Genomic DNA, 22,433 nt, shown 5'->3' on the forward strand with positions numbered 1-22,433 from the left:
ATGAACATTGAATCTGGGGAAAACAAATGTAAAAATTCACGTAAGATAATAGAAATTGTATGCAATGGTAAAACACGATTTTGAAATAATTGATATTTCATTATTAATGGGGGCATAATTCAAAGAATTACATGTGTATATTACCTCTTATGTGCCACGTTTTCCAATTACCGGTACAAATATTTTCTCTTTTTGGTTATTCATCATTGTTTTTGCAATATGGACCATTTTCTGGCCTATTTAGGGTGACACGACATTTGCTCCTGCGACAATTGCTCCGGGCTTTATTTCGTCTAAGATGTAGGGTTAGGGTTAGGGTTCAATAGGGTTTTATGTTAGGTTTAGGGTTAGGTTTAGGGTAGGGTATAGTGTTGAATCCAGGGTTGAAGTTAGCCATTCGATTAGTGTATGAAATTTACAGCGGAGCAAATGTCATGGAATCCTATTTAGATCCTTCTTACAAACAGTGGTACATGTGCTTTTAACATTACCAAAAAGCATGCATGAAGATTGGCGAACAAAGCAACAACTCAATGTGTGTCAACAGAATACAGACATAATAGTTATAATGAATCAGGATTTATATAGCCCTTAATACGAAATACCGTCTCGAAGCGCTTTTACAGATTCATAGATTGGAAAATCTCTTCCCAGAACGCAAAAGAGGCGAAATGGACTAACGAATGTGACGTTAAGCTGTGAATACTATCTTCTACTTAATTGACAGAAGGAAAACAGTTTGATATCACTACAAAATATTTGTAACCGTTGTTTGTGTATACAAACATGTATTTGTAAAAAATGAGTATTGAATTATTTATATATGCTTAACAATGGCGGATTGAACTCTCTTTAAGTATTTGAAATAAATTTAAAACAAAGATTTTTGATTAGATGTTCTCATAATTAGATACTTGTCTTGAGGATTGATTATGGATTTGACCTGTTGCCCCCAACCATATGTATATTCCTATTGTTTTTTATTTCAATTAGAGCTTGATAGACATTATGTGCGTGTACAAATAGGATAATGAAGACAGAAGGGGGGGGGGGAAAGGACTATAAAGAAGATAGAAGATGAATAAAGAGAGCGAGGGAGAGAGAGAGAGAGAGGGAGGGAGGGGTAGGTGTGGAGAGAGAGAATGAGAGAGAGAGAGAGAGAGAGAAAGAGAGAGAGAGAGAGAGAGAGAGAGAGAGAGAGAGAGAGAGAATTATGCTTTGAAAATAAAGTCATGCACAAGAGCAAATATTTTTAACAATAAATGATTTTTAATAATTTATAATTTCATCATTTTACAAAAAATATCAATTATGGTACGAATATAATACATAAATACACAAATACATTTATGACATTAATTTTGATTGTACATTTTGTCGTATGAGCTATGCCCATAAACATCTCTTTCGTTACTTTGAGTTAAACATTAGTTTAGAGTAGACACATTCACAAATAAAGCGGGTATTCAGGCGGCGCGATGACTCAGTGGTAGAATAGTAAACGAGTAGATACTGGGTTCATAAAGAGAGTGCTGTGTGGTAACCCATCGATGCTCATTTACCACGTCCCTCGAATAGGAATTAAGTCAGTTGGTCCACTGTTGGCTTACATCATTCGGGCAGAATAACCAAATCGGGTTTATAATATGACCACGCAACGACGGCATACGTAATATGGAATATACATGTACATGTATGTGTATTATGTATCAGGAGTGATGCTTTGCAATAAAGCGAATTTAAAATAATTATTTTCAGTAATAAAACAAAAATATATATACTTTCTATGAAATATACACATTTAATAATTCGAAGAACTCGTTGATATGTAACTGGTTTCGAGAGCAGTATTCAGTTTACGTAGACACGCATTTTGGTCGCAGTATATATGGTCGGAATACAAAATAGTATTTATAGAGGTATTGTGTGTTAGGTGTGCCTAGAATACTATTTTAGATAACAGCGTGAAATACCAGAATGAAACAAAAATGTTGAAAGACTACAGCGCTATTATTAACCCAATACGCACTATTGTTACTAGTGGTTACAATATACAGTGCGTTGGCTTTCTACTGTCGCTTTTGATGAAATGATATTTGGCAAAATGAAATGAAATCATACAAAATGTAAAAACTGTCAACGATTTTTGTATTTGTTTTTTGGGCACGTTAACAAAAAGAACTGCTTATATACCATGCCCGCCGCCGAGAGATATTCACGTACCACGCAATCGCTTATTCAGCAGAAATTTACAATTGGCGCTCTGAACGAAATTTGAAAAAGTGTTGGAACAATACGCAATTGGTTTAGATTGAAGATACCAAACATTATCTATCCAGCTAAATTCTACAAACTACGAGAATACTGTGTGATTGTCGGTGCGGAGCACATCAGGCACATCATACATTGATAACATCATACTCGAGCAAAACACGGTAAAATACTCTAACGGTATGGTGCAAACAAAAATAGGCCTACATTAATTACTTGCATTCGGCTTTCACCGAACAATGAATACAAAGAATGAAAAATTTGCAATTAGCCACTTATAATTCTCAGCACACATCAAGTTGAAAATATTCGCTTATCAGATCGATCTCATTTTGTCCCAGTTAAGAAAGAATGTGGGAGGGAATATGATATAATTATGTGCAGGTATACATAGTAATATCCCATGTTTATATAGCAATTAATACATCGACAATGTGTCTTGGCGCTTTATTAGATACATGAATATTATTACCCACCTCGGTGATCGGTTTCAGGCTTGCCCGCACATAAAATATTATGCACATTCTCCACTCCCTGGGGAGCATTCCAGCTAGACGCCAATTCACAGACGCTCACAATGCTGAGCAAAGTACCTTAACGTTCGTATCCTACCGGGTACCCATTTAAACACATGGGTGGAGAGTGGCAAATGTAGATTAACGTCTTGAGTAGTAGTCATCATCAGCAGTAGAAGTAGTAGTAGTAGTAGTAGTAGTAGTAGTTTAGTAGTAATGGTAAAAGTAGTAGAAGCATGTAGTAATACTAATATTAGTAGTAATAGTAGTTGTAGTTCATATAGTAGTAGTTGAGGTAGTAGCAGTAGGAGTAGTTATAATAGTAGTAGAAGTAGTTTCAGCAGCAGTAGTAGTATTAGTAGTAGCAGCAGCAACGGCAGTATAGTGGTATAATTAGCATAAGTATAGTGTATTAGTAACCGTAGTGGGAGAAGAATTAATATGAGTTGCAGCTGTAGGCATACTTTGAAGCAGTATTTATAACAACAACAGTAGGATTATTATTAAAAGAGGCGTGGTTGTCGATGTACTAGTGGCGGTGTTAGAGATGTTGGTAGTTGTAGTAGTAGTAGTAATATTAGTAGCAGTAGTAGTAGTAGTAGTGTAGTAGTAGTATTATTATAAATACAAGTAGCCGCAGTAAATAGGAGTATAAGGAGAAGGAGGAGCAGTATTATATAATGTAGTCGTTTAGCTATAGAAATAGTAATAATAGTAGTAATAGTAAGAGTAACAATAGTATCACCAGTTCTCATTGTAAATGGTAAATGGTATTATATTCCACATACTAAGAATCTTGCTCTGCGATTGGTCAAAAGTAAATCACGTGATGAATGATAGTTCGCCCATTATTGATGGGAGATGCAAAAAGTTCGTTACACTGTGTAGATAGTACTACTATCTACACAGTGCAACGCACTTTCACTGAAGGTAGAGGTACTATCTACACAGGGCAACGCACTTTCACTGAAGATTATCCATAAGCGCACTAAAACAGGCGTAATGAAGCGCGCATTACTGAGCGCAATTAAAGATAACACATGCGCGCACCATACCCTCAAGGGTTGGGTTAAACTTTTAAATTTTTTGGTGTGAATTTGGGCCTGGGTGTCTTTTATGTAGATGCATACACGTCCTTTTCTTTTTGTAGTGAAATTGTTTTAGATGTGGAATATAAAGCAAATAATCACCTTTTGGTTTCAGGCGATGGCAAACTATCACTTCCTCGTCGATCAGAATGTATACGCTATCTTTCCTCAGCTTCGCTTCGGAAAGATAGCTACATCCAGATCGCACCGGAAGTGATAGTTTGTCCCATCACCTTCACCAACGGTAATTATTTGCTTATTAATAGTAGCAGTGTCAACAGGTATCAACATGCCTCATATTACCGGTATTAGTACGCATTCTGATCAGTAGTAGTGGTAGTAGTAGAAGAAGAAGTAGTAGTAGTAGTAGTATAAGTTAGTAATAGTAGTATTAGTATTATAGTATTAGTAGTAGTAGTAGTATAGTAGTAGTCACAGTAATAGTTTACTACTGATACGACTGCGTATCACTACTACAAGGCCCATTTAGAAGTAGCAGTAGTAGTAATAGTAGTAACAAAAGTAGTAGTAGTAGTAGTAGTAGTATAGTAGTAGTAGAAGTAGTAGTAGTAGTAGCAAAGTAGTAGTATAAGTAGTAGCAGCGGCAGCAGAAGCAGGAGTAGTAGTAGTTGTAGTAATAGTAATAGGGGTAACAGTGGTAATAATGTCTAAATATTATCTTAGTATCGATGTAGTACTGTTCGTAAATGAGAAGATAGACTGTAGGCCTATCATACTCGCGTAATTCTGTGTGAGTCGCAGGCGCGTACGCAGGGGGCTGGTGACCTTACCCCCCAACTGGACAAAATGTCAATTTGTCAAATTTCGAGACCCCCCCCCCCAAAAAAAAAGTGTCCTCTTACCCCCCCCCCCCCGCTTAATCAGCGGCTGGCTGAATCGTTGCGATTTTTTTTGGGACTCTTATACAAAAAAAGTGTACGCTTACCCCCCCCCCCCCTCCCCCGGCCTTTTCAGCGGCTGGCTGAGTCGTTGCGAAATTTTGGGCCAATTTGAAAACCCTCCCCTTGAAAAAATCCTGCGTACGCCACTGGTGAGTCGTATCAACAATGGAATCATACATCTTACATATTACTAAATTGCTTAACACAAATGTAACAGAAATACATTTACCATTAGCAGAATATTACCACGAGGGTTCAAATACAAGGTAGAAAGGGGCTCTGTCATATACTGTATACCCAGAAGTTATAGTATGCACAGTGTATACTTACTATTAAGAGAAATGGGGACAGAAAGGCAGATAGAAATTAAAAGCTACTGTCTGAGAGAATCATGCAGGGAGGGTCGGAAAAGGTGCGTCGGCAAATTTGACTCGTAATCTAAAGTTTGATCATGTCCTATGAAGCATTTACAAAATTAGCCACGAAACCCCTGGACAAGTCATATTTTAAAAAATGGCAACCCTCCTCAAAAGACACTCTCTGTTGCCTGTTTCTACACTTTAAGTTGACGAAACTCTCTGTACATGATTATGCTTCTGATTTAAAATATTTGATAAAACTTTGCACTAAATTACATAATTTTTACCTTAAAAGATTGATTTGACGGTAAATTCAACAATGTATACAAAATTAATGGCCCAATTTTCTTTCTTGGTCACTAAGTGTTTTCATGTGACATTTAATTCAGGATTTCAAAAGTGTTGAGTCTCTTATATTTGTCATGTACACATCTGTTCTTAACCCGTTTGCTACTGAATTATCTAATTCCCATAGGCTTAACACAGGGACCACCAAGTTCAAGTAAGCAATGGGTTAAAAGAACATCACGAATATTGTGAATTTCTACGACATGCAACAATGACTTTGTAGAGGCTCCTTCAAAAATTGAAGAAGGCTCTTTTTGAGAAAAAAAGGTCCAAGATATTCTCACTCGTTCCCTTTTGATTTCAAGCTACTTGCTTCGGTGGTTGCGATCAATAAAAGTGAAATCCCTGAAGGCGATGTGATATTTTCGTAACATTTGAAAAAGAAAGCAAACAAATATCGTATTCCGTTTTCTCATAGAATACTTCCGGAACCGATATTCACAATATCAAGTTCCTCTTGCCGAACTATAGAATTACACAAATAAATGAATTGGGAAGAGCAGCTATGGTATCATTCGTATGACTCTCCTCATTTTCACAAATAAAACAGATCTTTGGTTTAGGACAAAATTATAATGCAGCCGTGTATATATAGCTTGTAAGGCGTAGCACAAAGAGCACACAGGGGTGCAAAAAAGACCTCCCTCCTCCTCGGGGAGAGCGCGAATTTTATTGAAATAAGCGACATAGACATGTTTAATCACTGTTGATAAACTTTTTTCTCCATTTTTGATAGTACATGTAGTAGGCTATTTAGCACACGGTTGGTTGGTGGGCATTTATCTCCTTCAACATGTTCAAAAAATACAACTCACTATATCATTATATCCAGCTAGTTTCGTAGATCAAAAAGACATTGATATGTACGATTATAGGCACATAATTATATCAAAGAACATAATTGTGAAACAAAAACACACTTTTGCTTTATTCATCCAGTCAATCCTTGAACTGGCACTTTAAATAAAGGCCGCCCTCCTCCATTAGTGCATTGCAATCACTCCATTAAGCATGAATGGCATGATGCACATAAAGTAATCTTGAGTTGCAAAATTGCTCTCTTTTATCGTCATTGGTAATTACCCCCTGGAGCACTGCCTGGAGCACTTATCGATTTCTCGCAGGTCGTGGTTAGGAAATGTTGTCTTTGGATAGCTTTGTTACGGAATACAATAATCGTATTTATTGACATTCATGTGCAAAATATAAGCGTGTAGAGCACTTCACAACTTGCTACACATTCAACAACAGCATTACAACATTATAATACTAATAGGATAACAATTATGCATGGTTTTGCCTGATATATTACATTTTTGGCAATGTAAATGGCATTTTCACATTTTTACGGTGACAGTTTTTAGCTGATTTCTTTAATCAGATCGTCGATATATTTTTGCTGACCTTTCTTTATTGTATAATTTCTATTGTAACCAAATGCTTCATTCAATCACTGAACAGCCGTGTCGATTTCCAGTCCGATTTTGGAGCCAAATGCCAAAAGTTCAAGCAGCTTAATTTGAATGTTTTGTCCACACAATTTTCAGAACACGTTGCCCAGAACGGTGGCATCGTCAGCACTCTCTTAGCGGTATTGCCTCCAATCAGAAGTAAGAAGTTCTGTTTCAGTTCGGTTTCTACTTTTGGCGCTGAAGCACTAACTTCCGATGAATACAAATGAAGAATCAATGATCAATTTTCGCATCAATCACAAGAATGGCTTACCCAAGTACAAACAAATATATAAAGAAGGATGGGGGCCGGGGGGGGGGTGGGGTGGGCAGTTGTCGCATAAGCTTCTCCAGACTATTCTTGGTAATAAGTTAACCATTATTCTGCACCCCTAATAAATTAAGGCATACATTGCCTATAATGCCGCTAACAATAATTGTTTTTTATTTGTCAGGGTGTATGCGGGGGGGGGGGGGGGGGCAGGGGGGGGGGGGGGCAGGGGGGGGGGGGGGAGGGGGGGGGGAGGGTATGAGCATACCCCACTTCCAGCTGTATAATTTTATAATCCACTTCATAATGTGCAAAAAGGTGATTTTGTTGTAACACATCCTTTTTTGACAACATTGATTTTTTTTCCCGAACATTTTTGTTTTGTTGAAATTAAGAAACGAATAGATGGAAAGCTTAAGAATCGGCTGTGTAGACATGCCGTGTGAAGACACTAAAAAGTTTATATTATTCGCAACATATGGATCCAGGAGAAACATCCTCATTAAACAGGTATATATTTTGCAGAATGAATAGATAAAGCGATGAAGAGCATTCACTCTGCCAATCAAGCGTTGTTAAATGTGTTATGATGAAAGCATTGACTTGTTATCGGATATCTGCTCCTCGAATTCACAGCAGTAGGGCCTTTATTGAATGTACGTGATCATGGTAATACATGAATATATTCCTCAGATTCTCCGAGGCATGTTCATTGTCGTTTTCGATTGCATACGTGTTCACTCCATAAGATCAGCTAGACACACGATCGGCGTCGACAGTCTTTTAACCCGTTCATCGGCGGGGGCGTCTCTGGGGAAGCCAACTCGTCGATGACGTTCAGCGGTGTCGTCATCATCGCCGACACCGACGGCAAGCACGTGGAGACAGACGACACGGATTCGAGCTGGAGCCCGAGCGGGCCGTTGGTGCCGGTGGAGAAACAGGAGGCACGCTTTGGCAAGTTCGTATATGAGGTATATCCGTCAGAACTGTCGCTGCGACCTACATTTTTTGGTAATCGGAGAAGAGGGGAAAAAACAAAAATGATGAGCGGGCGGGCGGTAAAGGAAAAGAGGGGGGAAAATGTAATTGTAAAACTTGGCAGTTTCGTGTATTAGGTATAGCCTTCACAACTGTCACTGTGACCTGCATATTATTTGTGTAATAGGGAACTGGGGTAAAACAAAAGGAGGTGGGAGGGGGAGATAGAAGTACTGGGATTATGTAAACATGGCAAGTTCGTGTTTAATGGTATACATGAAGGGGAAAGTGATAGAAAATTAGTAGAGGAGAAAATGGGAAAAAAGAAGTATGATGGTGAAAACATGAAAAACTGTTACCATAATAATCTATAATTTTTTGTGGTTAATTTCGTACACGAACAGATTGAGGGAGAGAGACTGTGTGTGAGAGAGAGAGAGAGAGAGAGAGAGAGAGAGGGGGGGGGGGTGGCATGGCAGGTGTGCACTACGTCATTGGAAGTTCGCATGATGGGAATCTTGAAACACTTCCATTTTAATGCGGAATATATAGGCTAAGGCTATTCTATCTCGTGGGTTTTTATAGATAGTCCGTTATAGCCATGCTTTCAGCTTTGTTATTCAGCAAGAGTGATTTTTAAAATTAATTTGATGGTTCCACAGCCCCATAATCCACCGCATTTCTCCCACGAGGACTACCACACAATCGACCTTTCAGAATGTGCTCTGGTTTATTTGTACCCTTTCTCCCTTATATTTTTGTTTTTATTTTAAAGAGAAGGAATAATTCAATTCCAAGATTTATCCTCACATTCGAAACAAGCAGATCACTTTGACAAAAGAGTCGTTGGAAATTCAATTTGACTTCAAAATCACCCTTGACTAACGATTCCTTCCATATCACTTTCGCATGTTTTCCGATGTCAACAAAAACCTCCCCATTATAATAGCACTATGCGTAAAACCACCTGCTAATGGCAAATTTCGCTAGGGAGCTGTCGTCTATAATTACGCGAGTATATATAGTCTACCTTCTGAAATATTACCAGCCGGCGGAATAAGCGTGCATACAATAAATATATAAGATAAATGAAAAGAAAGAAAACAAAATTGACGGATAGCGCACTAATCTATTGACGGTCTTTGTAATTGATTCCTGTAAAAGAAAACAAGATGTTCTAAAGATAAAGGAAAAGCACACCATCGATTTTGTTGCTTTAGGATATGAGATAACGTTCGCCTGAAAGTTTGCAGGTTCACATGTCGGGGGGGGGGGGGGTAGGGGGAAGATCCACTATATACACCTGCCTGATACACTTATGTCTATACGTAATAAATAATGCATGCATAATTTGTTGTTGTTGTTGTTGTTGCTGGGTCTAAACTGTCTGTGCCTTGCCTGAGATCCAAAAGACGTTTTTAAAAGAAGATATAGAACGACGTGAAGAAGTGGAAGTAATTGTAGTAGTAGAAGACGACGAAGAGGAAGAAGGAAAAGAAACAGAAGACCATAATGAATTAAAAGTAGTAGAAGAAGAATAAGAAGAAGTAATAGAAGAAGGAGAAGGAGAAGAAAAAGACGAAATTAACAAAAGAAAAAGGAGAAGGATCAAAAAGAAGACGAGGAGATAAACAAAAGAAGAAGGAGAAGACGACGAAGACGAAGCAGAAGAAGGAGAGTAACAAGAATATAAAGAACATGAAGAATTGGACAAAGATGGAGAAGGAGAAGAAAAAAAGAATAAACAGAAGGGAAAAGAGTAGAAGCCTAAAATGAGGGGGATGAGGAGGAGGTGGAGGTGGAGGAGGAGGATTAACGTGCCACAGGTTGCATCACATACACCCACCGTGTAAAAAGTTACTTCTTTCATAGATCAGTCTAAATAATTTTTTTAGCCTTTTTTTTCTTTTGAGGAGCGAAAATTTCAAAATCAATTTCGACGCTACTTCTTTCCTTTTAGAGAAATTAAAAAAAAAAAAAAAAACATCACACACAAGGCCATATCGATGGATTTACTCAATTATCAAAGGACTTAATTTCTGTCACGTTTAAGAGCTCGAAATATAGGGAAGAGACAAAGGTCACAACTCTCAATATCGTGATAGTGGGACAGGGAAGGCGCTAAAATTTAGAATTTCCCCCCCGTATGTCCTCATTTCGCCATTTCGTCATTTTCCCCGTAGTTCCTCATTTCGCCATTTCGTCATTTTCCCCGTATGTCCTTATTTTGCCATTTCGTCATTTTCAATGACAAATTGAGATCGAACTTAAAGATTTGTTCGATCGCGAATATGTGCAGTTGAACTTCGAAATTCCCTCATATATTTAGACTCTGCTTATATTTCAGCCAAAATACCTCGGACAAAAAGGATCCATTTGGAAAACAAACTCAAAAATAAACAGCCACAAAAGAAAAGAAGAAGAAACTTTAAGAAGGGGGACCACTTTCCTGTGGACTTTTGTAGCATTATCGCATATACTTTATTTAATACATGAATACAAGTACCAATGCTTTTGTATTGTAATCCAAACAAATACTATTGATACATACTTTAAAATGCATAATCAAAATGCTGGTGTTGCATGCATAAGCAAGTAAATTAATACTAAGTTAGTTGAATAAAAAAAAGTGTCAGCTAAAATATTGGGTCGGAACATGTAAGGCTATAAATGATTAAGATCAGGAAAGAACATAAAGGAAAGAAAGTTGCCAAAGCGCTGAACATGGAAATCTGATCTGCTTACGATTTGCTATTTCTTTTGTTATGATGTTCGTAAATGTGATTGGATAAACTTGACATTGTTTTTAATAATCCAAACAGGAAGGTTTTTAAATTGATTGCATCCCAATCCGATTTAGGAGGTTATATTGTGACCCCTTTCCTCGCCTTATTTTAGCTGGAGAAATATGGTTTGGTAGCCTATAGGTTTCAGTTTGTATAGGCATGCATGGAATAGTAAATATGGTCAAAACTGTAATTATGATATTGCTTTTTGTATATGAAAAATAAAAATTAATACTGATATCAAATGAGTCGTCATAGGATTTAGAAGATCATATTGTGACCTATTTTCTCGCCTTATTTTAGCTGAAGAAATATGGTTTCGTATAGACTAGGTTTCAGTTTACATATATAGACATGCATGAAATAGTAAATATGGTCAAAACTGTAATTATGATATTGCTTTTTGTATATGAAAGATAAAAATTAATACTGATATCACATGAGTCGTCATAGGATTTAGAAGATCATATTGTGACCTATTTCCTCGCCTTATTTTACCTGAAGAAATATGGTTTGGTAGCCTATAGGTTTCAGTTTGCATAGGCATGCAATGGAATAGTAAATATGGTCAAAACTGTAATTATGATATTGCTTTTTGTATATGAAAAATAAAAATTAATACTGATATCAAATGAGTCGTCATAGGATTTAGAAGATCATATCGTGACCTATTTCCTCGCCTTATTTTAGCTGAAGAAATATGGTTTCGTATAGACTAGGTTTCAGTTTACATATATAGACATGCATGAAATAGTAAATATGGTAAAAACTGTAGTTATGATATTGCACTTTGTGTATGGATAAAATGAAATTAATACTGATATTAAATGAGGCGTCATAGTATTTTTTTTGCAATTTGCGATGAAACGCATTGATTTAAAACCGTTAGTTTTTGTGTTTTCGTTATACAAGTTAGACACGCGTTTTTGTGGTTTATGTGCTTTCTTAATTGAATTCAGAAAGGAGAGAAGAAAACGATTTTATTTGACGCAAATTCAAAATATTGATTTTGTCAACCGTTATCAGATTTCAAATGAGCCGAACAGTTTGGAATTAGCAGAGAGAAATATTAAAAGGGAAGCACCCAACACCTACCTTCACGTGTCTAGTGATTTCCCAAAGGAAATTCGAGTGATTATTACTTTTTCACCAAATGTTCTCGGACGGAATATGGCTAACATTGGCTATAAGGAGCCCAAATATATCCCCACGGTCACTTCTGTACTTTTATGTATTTTTGCTATCTACGAACGTATTTTAAAATGCCTGTATGTGGCATGTTGGGTATAGAAATGTTAGGAGATTGACGATTACCGGGGAGATGGGGGGGGGGGGGGGCGTTCGGGATAGCAAAAGTCAACCCCAAACGCTCTCTAACATCATAACCTCCCATCCTCGCAGCCTTGTTTGTTAGTGGGTGAAGATTGCAAGCTGAATCTAACTACATCTATGTTTGTGATGGTGTACGTAGAATCCACTTCTAAAGAGTACGTATGCTAGGAGGAGGAGGAGGAGGTGGAAAAGGAATTTAGGGAACCAAACCCAAACGCTCCCTAACATCATAAACTCCCATCCTCGCAGCCTTGTATGTTAGTAGGTGAAGATTGCAACTACATCTATGTTTGTGATGGTGTAGACTCCACTTCTATAAAGAGTGTGCGAGGAGGAGGAGGAGGTGGAATAGGAATTGAGGGAACGAACCTCTGGCTTCTGACATGTCAATTTTACGGCCCATGTAGCAACGAGCTGTCGGCCATTTACCTCTCTTGATAGAGCGCATGAACCACATCACGAAGGGCGTGGTGCTTATGGTGTAGAGGATGGGATTCAGGGCACTGTTGATTGGCAGTACGAAGACCACGATCCAGCCGTACAGAGTTTCTGAAATACACAACGGGGAAAAAATGGTGGGGGAGAGGGCACAGATTTATTTCATATATTATAGAAAAGAAAATGCAATCTTTTTCACCTTTTTACTTTACCTACCTATTTTCCCTTCATATCTTCTGAAAAAATGACCTAATTGTTTTACTGTTTTTAATTTAGAAGAAAGAAAGAAAAAGTCTTTTAATCACCAGAGGCGACTGAAAAAAAATGATAACTGTTATCAATTACAAACTGAACTACAATAAACTGACATATATATTTTTTTCCATGAGCGAATGTCAGAATAATGATTAGATTTAAGCTACTCCTAATAACATGAAAGAGCGCTTAAAAGTAATTTGAAGAAGAAAAAAATCCTCTTAATATAGCAGTGGTTCTTACTTTACCTACCTATTATCCCTTCATATCTTCTGAAAAAATGACCTAATTGTTTCACTGTTTTTAATTTAACAGAAAGAAAGAAATAGTCTTTTAATCACCAGAGGCGACTGAAAAAAATGATAACTGTTATCAATTACAAACTGAATTACAATAAACTGACATATATATTTTTTTCCATGAGCGAATGTCAGAATAATGATTAAATTTAAGCTACTCCTAATTACATGAAAGAGCGCTTATAAGTAATTTGAAGAAGAAAAAAATCCTCTTAATATAGCAGTGGTACTTACTTTACCTTCCTATTATCCCTTCATATCTTCTGAAAAATGACCTAATTGTTTCACTGTTTTTAATTTAACAGAAAGAAAGAAAAAGTCTTTTAATCACCAGAGGCGACTGAAAAAAATGATAACTGTTATCAATTACAAACTGAACTACAATAAACTGACATATATATTTTTTTCCATGAGCGAATGTCAGAATAATGATTAGATTTAAGCTACTCTTAATATCATGAAAGAGCGCTTATAAGTAATTTGAAGAAGAAAAAAATCCTCTTAATATAGCAGTGGTAGGTCTGAATTAAACAGTCGTACAAATTATTGGATTTAGAAGCATGCTTGTAGGCAAAATATCGAAAGTGTAGAGAGAATTAGCCAGTAGTTATGGCGATGGACTATTCTTTCGAGGCTAATTATGCTCGTTATTTCCTAATAACTTGAAAGTGCGGCCGCCGAACTATATCCATCATGGCATTATTTAATTACAGCTCAACTTCGGAAATAATTGCCTAATGTTTAATTATTGTTTGCAGCAGAGTTACACGTCTATTACGTCATCACTGCTCTCCTCTGCATTAAATATACGCTGTAGGTACATCAACCCGACATGGATTTAAGCAAGGGCTTATTATTATTATTCCGTATGAAGCAGCTCACCGCTGTGAAGTGCTTGCCTAACCAAACGACAAAAGGGAAGGTGGTGTTGGTCTGTCTAATTTCAACAAATAAACTGAAAACCCATTACGTCAAGCTGGGTGTGTGAAACGTAGGAAAAACGCCAAGCAATATATCGCATGTATGCTAATGACCTAAAGCAGACAACAACGTTTCTTCAATATTAACCCCTGTGCCCTTTATTTCTCTCTCTACATTCAAAAGTGATTAATACGTTTACCTTAGTGTATTTACTTACCGGAAATAACAAAATCACTGAGGGACACCACTTTAAGGATTGCAATGGGCAGCCAGCACAGGGAGTCGGTGAGAATGATGAAGAAGAAACGCTTAGCGTACGCCATGTCTCCTTTCATTCCACACTGAGCCGCTGCTCTTCTTGTCCTCCGTATGCTAAGAAACATACCTGGCAAAAGGAAACACATAATATCGATTTATTTGCTTAAGGGGTTGGTGATCTGGAAATAAAATGTATATATAGTAACACTGTTTTTGTTTTCCATTCAAAGTTAAATGACATGAGTTAACGTGTAGTTCTCCCCGGTTTACTGACGTCACATCTAATGATGCATTATGTGGGTTGCACACGAGACGTCATGCACCTCACGCAACACTGCGTCAGTGATTGACGCGCTCTTTGACGTGACATGTGAATCAGATATCTTCCAAAACTGGAATGAAAGAGAGAGAGAGAGAGAGAGAGAGAGAGAGAGAGAGAGAGAGAGAGGGAGAGAGGGGGAGCAAGAGAGATAGAGGTAGTGGGAGAGAGAGAGAGAGAGAGAGAGAGGATGAGAAATAAGTGAATAAAATCTCTTTTTCAAAAAAATGCATAAGGAATGGATAATGATATCATCTCTGTGTCATGTAAAGTTTCTGTAATGAAACTGCGGAAGACGAGTCTAACATCACTGACAGTGTCAGAGCATGACCAATTTAATGCATTCTTGAAATAGAATTAAGAAAAGGAACTATTGGGATGTAATGGAATATTTCCTTTTTTCCCCGTTTGACAAAATTCTGACATTTCCGGAAGCCTGGCAAATCTGCAGTAATTATGGTAATGAGAATTGCCGCGAAGCAGACTGTAATACGAAGAGGAATAAAACGCCACTGGGAATACATGCTTATACATGGATTTGTCGCGGTACGAAATGGTTCTGGCTTTCATTATGAATCACTTAGTAGACCCGGGGATCAGGTTAACGACCACGAAGGTGCCCTGACATAATTGATTGATAGACAAAAAAAGGGAAATCTTGATGGATCTTGATTTTAAGAAGGTGGGGATGCAACTCCTCAAAGTACTTATGATGTTTAAAATGTGTTACAGAAAACTCTTTGTACATAATATATAGCGACACGAAATATCAAATCACAGAAACGGGGTAAAAACGTGAAAACTTGAAAGGTGATCGAAAATCATTCACCGCAAGGTTCGTCGTGGCAACCTTATATGCATGTATGTCTGGTTGCCTCAAAACAGTGATAACCAAGCAAAATAGTCATTCTTTTGATTTGAATTCATTTTCCTTGTAGACGATTGCAAAAAAGAGAAACTTTGCATTAAAACTTATATTATGGCACTAGCAGTGAGATACAGGAGCAAAGATTCAACTATATCTCATGTTTTAGAGTAAGGGCATCAAATGAAATGATTGAGATGTTCTAACAACCAGATGAATATGATTATTATATAATATTATAGTCGTATTTCTGTTCGTATCAGTTTGTTTAGGCTGGGTTAGCCATGTAGGAGTATGATCATATTCAACACTTTAAGTCCAGTGATATTAATTGGAAATGCTAAAATGATGTTAAAAATGTTAGAAGTAAAAATGATCAAACAAATGCCTGTTTCAGTTGAAGAGGACATTGACTCTACTTCCGAGTTTAGAAGACCTTTACAAATAAATGCTGTATTGATTTTATTTGCTACATGATAAATCACGAGCGTCACGTGACATGTAAACAAATTACGTTCCAAACATAGTCATAACCACAATCAATTTGGTGCAGGGTATGTTTATCGATTATGCTTTATGCTTTGTCTCTTACCTGGAGAATGATGGTAGAGAAGAGAAAAAGATAGATAAAGAGAGAGAGAGAGAGAGAGAGAGAGAGACGAACAGAGAGACAAAACAAAAGACAGAGAGATAGATAGATAGAGAGAGAAAGAGAGAGAGGGGAGGGGGGGGGGGGGGAAGGCTTAAATAGACACAATATTTAAGGCCGCCATTCAAGTGGGACGGCATATTGATCATCGTGTCGTCATAAGTGAGCCAATCATTCCCCTGTAATTTTATAGCACGTTTATAGTGCGGTATGGTATGTAATCCCGTAAGTTTTTTTTGCCAAAGTTAATTTTTTGTTGTTGCTGTTTTGGCTTCAAAAGGGTCCCAATTGGCCCAAAATGATGGGGTTCGGATTTTCGGACCCCTCCTTCATTTCCTGGGGGTCCATATTGGGCTCCAAAATGGCATATATAACGCGCAATAGGGAAATTTGGTGTCTTCGGGAAAATTTGAACCCCATCAATTTCTGATAGCTTGGACCCCAATGAATCCAAAAATGCAAAAAATATCAACTTTGACACAAAAATCTTACGTGAGTTGTTTTAGTGACATACCGTACCACACTATTAGGTTGTCAAAACAATAACAATAAGAACAAAACAGAAAAAAGAAGAAAAAGATGGAATCAGGAAAAAATGATGAGTGCTATAAAATAAGGGCATAGGTAGAAATCTAAAAATGGAAAGAGAGACATACAAACGTACGAGACAGACAGACATACGAGACAGACAGACAGACAAACGAATCAGCCATTAAAGTGCAGAGCAATACAACAAAATTAAGATGATAGGGAGATACTCTGTGTGGGAGAAGAATAGTATCGGACCTTCATTTGAGATTCATGCATAGGATGAAATAATGTACTTGTGATAGTGTATAAGGATATCAATTTCTTGAATTGTCCCTCTTTATTATGATCATTGTAAGGAGATACAAATGAGATGGCGGAAATAGCAGGAATATTATATCAAATGGTTGAACCTCACTCAAATACAATTGATTAGTTCGAACTTTGTACCCAGTATTCAAAATATTAGACACAAACAACCCAGCCTCACGCCTGAAGAGATTCTCTTGCATAATAGTTCAGAGAGAAACAAGCCCATGCTCAATGCTACTGCGAAACGGACCTGTACATGTATCAGCTTTCTAAGTAAAAGATAATACAGCAGATCAAGCAGTTTTCAGATTCCCCAACCCTTTGAAAAACAAACAGACACATAGAAATAAAAACAAGCAAATAAACAACCCCATCCCCTTAAAAAATGATTTGAAGGTGATCGAAAATGTCACATCACCGGTTCCTCCAAAGGTGTGGGTTTAAACATGGACCTACCAAGAACCATGGTTTAATCATGGACCTACTACATGGTTTAATTAAACCTTGTCATGCTTGTTGAATGGCGAATGAGGAAGCGCGGGTTCGACTGTCCGGCTCGGGAAACTTTTGACAGATCTGGGGAGAACCATTTCATCTATTAGATGTCTTCCGTTATGAATGAAAATATCAAAGCGTCCGATTCTAGAATATTCATGATGCACCAACAGCCTTTATTTAAAAACAACCTTTCTATCGCAACATTATTTTGTGGGTTTATGAATTGAAAAAAAAAGGTGATTGTAATTACTTTCATCATGTAATATTGAGTTACTTACCGGTATACGAGACAACGATCACAACAAAGGCAGTTGTGTTGATCCCCAGGAACACAAAGGCAGAATATTCCCAGCCCTTCATTTTGGGTTCATGAAGATGAAGCGGAAAACAAACACCATTACTCCCGTAAAAGTTCCCGAAATACGCCACAGGAATTATGGGTAATACAGCAAGAATAGTCCCGATGATCCAGATGAAGATTAAAACTAGAATAGCTCGTCTTGCTTTGATTCTTTGAAAGCTGTACGGGTATACTATGATGAAGTAGCGTTCCAGAGATATGAACATGAGAGTCAGGACTGAGACCTCACTGGACACCATGCCTAAGAGTCCCGACACCTTGCAGGTAATACTGTTGGTCCATTCCAGTGCATATTGATTGTAGTTGTCCCGATACCTGACGTCATGTGTCCCGATGATGAGCAGATAAAGACCCATCAGAAAATCTGCAGCTGTTAAGATAAATTAGTTTAGAAATTAGTTTTAAAAAACAAAATAGCTTATTTACAGGTGGATCAAGGATTATCTGAAGGATGGGAACCAAGTTTCAACTAAACATTAATATTTTATGAGTTTGTCTGTCAGTAACAGGGCTTAGGGAGTCTTGTTAGTCCTCTCAAGTAGGGGCAGACAATTAGGAGAAAACCTATTTCCTTGGAATCTCACCGGGGGTGGGAGCTGTGGGTTTATTAATCCTAGATAGGCTCTTCTCGCCTTCATTTTTTTTGTAAAACCCTACCACACACTGTTATGTCCGTACTCTCTGCATTATGTCTTATAGCACACACTTGAACACATGTGTACATACGCAAATCTTCATTCAAAATGGCACTGAATCAACAAAAGTCAATATTATAAAACTGTATGAAAAAAAAAACAGTTGCTAGATTCAAAAAATAAATATGCAAAAAATAATGATAACTGCTAAGGGAAAGTGCTATGTTAAAATTCCTTGATTTGATCGAAAAAGCTATAAGTGGATTTAACCCATTCTTTGATAAAAATCTTTAAATGCGGACGTCAAGGTTTATCTACAATACTTCTTGGTGGTGTGATTTACACTATTCCTTTTTTTCACAACGTATATGCATCACGATTTATTTATAGTGAATATCTTCCTGAAAAATAAATCCGTGTTCAATTTCTCGAAATGATGATACCCACATATTCGCAATAATAATATGCCATTGCGTTTTATTCCCTTTTTTGTCTTCAATATTAAAGAGCGGTACATGTTTATTGATGACTACGATTTAATGGCACTGAGAGTCACTTATAAACAGAAAATAGTCATAAATCATCTCCTAATTGAATAGGTATTTTGACAGGAATTATATTCAATTGAATTCAATTTAAATAATTACATTTCCATAACTCAATCAAAACATGACAAAGATGCTTACATCAAATGAATATCAAATGACTTTTGCAATATAACATAGAAAATAACACTAATTCATCATTAAATAATATTATATTGTTATATGTTGTTATATATTACATGTCGATAAATATTCAAGGCATTTTAGGATTAAAAAAACATGTAAGCATATCATTATAGAGTCGATTTTTAAAGGAAAAGAAAGATCCACTAAAAGCAGAGCTTGTATATGTGTTGATTACTCAAAATAGAACAAAAAGAAGGCAGAAGTAATAAATAAAGAAAAAAGAATCACACACACTTCTCAGAAGTATGAGCATTAACATGCATAAGAAAAATGCAGTAGATCAGAGCATGTGGGGAAAAGGACTATGCTCCACAACGCACAAGCTGTATAATCTTGAGGAGGATTAGATATATATATATATATATAAATAGCTCTTGGTTTTTATATCACTTTGCATAGAAATGACCTTATAAATCTGAGCGAGACCGGTTATGGCGCTTATTTTAGATTGGAAGGCTCGCTACAGATATCAACTATGATTGCTTTGGAATTGGTAATTATCTCATCTCTCTACAAATGAGTATACTTCTTTGTTATCAAGTCCTTTTTTAGAAAAATTCTCTCTGAAATGAATTGTGAAAGTAAAAGGGGATAATGTATTACCGCTAAAAACATGTGTCATTCATATTTAACAAATCATTGTACATGTATAAGCTTTTCGCGACAGATTATAATGAAAAGTGAAGGGTCGGCAAATTCCTCTTCTTTGTACTCGAATGTATATAAAAGAGCACAGTTCATAAGTAATCATTGCAAGCGGACGCAAAACTCTTTACTGGTGCATTTAAATCATAATACATATATTGTCTTTTCGGATAAATATACTGCAAGGCAGAGCGGTCAAGGCTTCTTGTATCATGTATACTAGGCTTTAGGTGATATGATAAGAAAAAAAAAAAGCAAATCTAATATATATATATATAGACTGAAAGCTTACGCCGATTGCCGGGGGAAAGGTAACCCCAAAAAGAAATTCTAGTGTACCATATGACCATGGTTATCTATGGCTTTAGGTATCGTGCGTAGCCAACAGAAATATTATGCTTAGGTAACTTTATATTTTAACATGTTTATTAAGAATTACACATTATTAGTTGACTACAATTTTTTTTTTGGGGGGGGGGGGGGGGGGGGGGGGACGATAATAGTGGTATTTTCTGTCGGCTAAACACTGGTTATTGATCTTTCTTTAGAAATGTTAGAGCAATGGCTCTTTTTATCAGTAATTTTACAGAATGCAAACAAGTGGATTGACCAATGTGTTTAACCAACTTTAAATGATTTTTTCTTTGGGCGGGGGACAATCGGAAGTTATTATAGCAAGCATACCATTTCTGAATGTTCATAAATTGTATTGATTATGAAGTGAAAATAATTTCGAAGATATTGAAATTCGAATATTAGAATCCCATTTTCCCCGATCAAACGATGAACATGATGAATGTAGCTCTATTAAAAAAAGAAAATGTGAAAACGTCCTAAAGATGTCAAGATAACTTTGCATTTCGCATGTTTCTTGTTGTTTTACATATACAAAATTAAATGAACTTACTGCATAGATTTATGACGACGACCGTATGGACTTTATTTTCTGCCTTCATGAAAGCACGGCTGACCAGTACACCTAGATTACCCACGCTGGTGATGATTCCTATCGTCCATACAAAAACTCGTAGAATCACGTTTTTCAAGAGGTTCTCGAACGACGAAATTCCATCGGAGTGCGGTTTACATGTACGAACGTGAGGGGCATAGCGACAGTACTCAAACTTCCCGAATTCTCTGTAAGACGCGGAAAATCAAAGAGACATGCAAATGTTAATAGACTTTGAGGTAAGCTGCAATAGAGAATGTTTGTACAATGCCATCAAAATATTGAATAGGTACGTAGACGGTCATAATCATGCTATTGGTGAAAAATAGAAGTTTGAGTATGGTACGAGAAAGTAACATTTAGTGGTGTTTACTGTGATCTAAGGCTGTGCCCATTTCTTGAATGACTAAAGCCTTGGCCACAACAACATACAATATTTGCCGTGGCCAGATCTTGCAACATGCCCGAAATGTATTTCGAGTTTTCACAAGGGCTACGACACATTAAAGATGGTTTTGCGATGGGAACGTGTCATAAATTATGTCGTGGGTGTGTCGCAAATCAGACCGTCGTGTGTTGTCGGGTATTGTCCGGTGATGTTTTCCACGTGATCAGGTCGTGATTTACTCGTGGGACGCTTACGCGTCCGTCTCCCGAATATATAATGAGCCTGATCCGTTGCCTGCCATTTGCTCTCGAGATTTTAAATTGGAAACAGTCCTGCCCGAATTGAATCCGAGTCTGTATCCAGGATGCCTCCAAACAAAAATATGTTGCAAGACTAACGCAAGACTAACGCACGACAGACTTGCAATGTTATGTCAGCCTTTTACAAAATATAATTTTCGAAAGACAATCTTGCAACTGTCACACGACTGTCAGTCGTGAATCAGTCGTATGACAGTCTTGCGACAGTCGTTTATTGTTTGACGATAACATTTTCGTTTTGGTATCCATGACAGGATATTTATCGCACGACAGCCACAAGGCATAGATACCAAAACAAAAAGATTGTCGAATACAAAAAGTGCATGTCAATTTTTACCTCACGACGGCAAGTCAAATTTTCTGTCGTGTCGTGGCAAAAATGCATCGGGCCTGGGTTTGTGGTGACCAGGCCATAAGGTTCTCACAAAGGGTGAAATGTTATCACATTTACGAGCTGGAAATTGTGGGATTGTTCGGAAGAAGCTCCCAGTTTCCTAAACCGTGAAATTCTCATTTAAAAAGCAAAGTAAAGCCTTTGCCATATCTGTAGATGAATTCAATCAATGTTGAATAACTATATTTTTTAAATACTTTACCATTACAATTGTTACAATTTCACGACATGTACGTTCATTTGCTCTTTCATTTAATGCAGGAAAAGACTAAATCACTATGATACTGACATTCCATAATATGTGGCATTAAAAGTTGATATCAATATACCACACAAATATATAATACGCTCTTAAACAACCGAC

General features: G+C 37.0%; 2 protein-coding genes across 3 annotated transcripts; both read right to left on the reverse strand.

Annotated features, from left to right (window-relative positions):
- Window positions 1–7,584: 7,584 nt before the first annotated feature.
- Window positions 7,585–13,209, reverse strand: LOC115922264. 2 transcript variants are annotated; one of them, XM_030980831.1, is made up of 2 exons: window positions 12,734–13,209; window positions 7,585–8,207 (listed from the first exon to the last, which is right to left on the reverse strand). In XM_030980831.1, exons 1-2 carry the CDS (start codon window positions 12,759–12,761, stop codon window positions 7,960–7,962), a joined length of 276 nt encoding a protein of 91 aa, XP_030836691.1. In that variant the 5' UTR covers window positions 12,762–13,209; the 3' UTR covers window positions 7,585–7,959. The 2 variants fall into 2 exon arrangements, with proteins under 2 accessions (XP_030836691.1, XP_030836690.1); XM_030980830.1 differs by having other exon boundaries at window positions 12,674–13,209.
- Window positions 13,210–14,426: 1,217 nt separating this feature from the next.
- On the reverse strand, window positions 14,427–21,656 carry LOC115922369 (relaxin receptor 1-like). Its single transcript, XM_030981305.1, has 4 exons — window positions 21,610–21,656; window positions 20,926–21,155; window positions 17,925–18,377; window positions 14,427–14,602 (listed from the first exon to the last, which is right to left on the reverse strand). The coding sequence occupies exons 1-4, from the start codon at window positions 21,654–21,656 to the stop codon at window positions 14,427–14,429; spliced, it is 906 nt and encodes a 301-aa protein (XP_030837165.1).
- Between the last annotated feature and the right edge of the window lie 777 nt (window positions 21,657–22,433).

Source organism: Strongylocentrotus purpuratus, unplaced genomic scaffold (assembly GCF_000002235.5).
Source record: "Strongylocentrotus purpuratus isolate Spur 01 unplaced genomic scaffold, Spur_5.0 spur5_scaffold_11, whole genome shotgun sequence".
Lineage (NCBI taxonomy): Eukaryota > Metazoa > Echinodermata > Echinoidea > Camarodonta > Strongylocentrotidae > Strongylocentrotus > Strongylocentrotus purpuratus.

Excerpts from the sequence above, each read along its gene's own strand:
- LOC115922264 (XM_030980830.1), bottom strand. The coding sequence starts at position 12,761 with ATGTGGTTCATGCGCTCTATCAAGAGAGGTAAATGGCCGACAGCTCGT. Across the intron at positions 8,208-12,673 it reads TGACATGTCAGAAGCCAGAG|GTCGCAGCGACAGTTCTGAC; the intron begins GTTCGTTCCCTC and ends CAAAAAATGTAG.
- LOC115922369 (XM_030981305.1), bottom strand. The coding sequence starts at position 21,656 with ATGGCAGGCAACGGATCAGGCTCATTATATATTCGGGAGACGGACGC. Across the intron at positions 21,156-21,609 it reads TATATTCGGGAGACGGACGC|AGAATTCGGGAAGTTTGAGT; the intron begins GTAAGCGTCCCA and ends CGCGTCTTACAG. Across the intron at positions 18,378-20,925 it reads CGTCGTCATAAATCTATGCA|CTGCAGATTTTCTGATGGGT; the intron begins GTAAGTTCATTT and ends TTATCTTAACAG.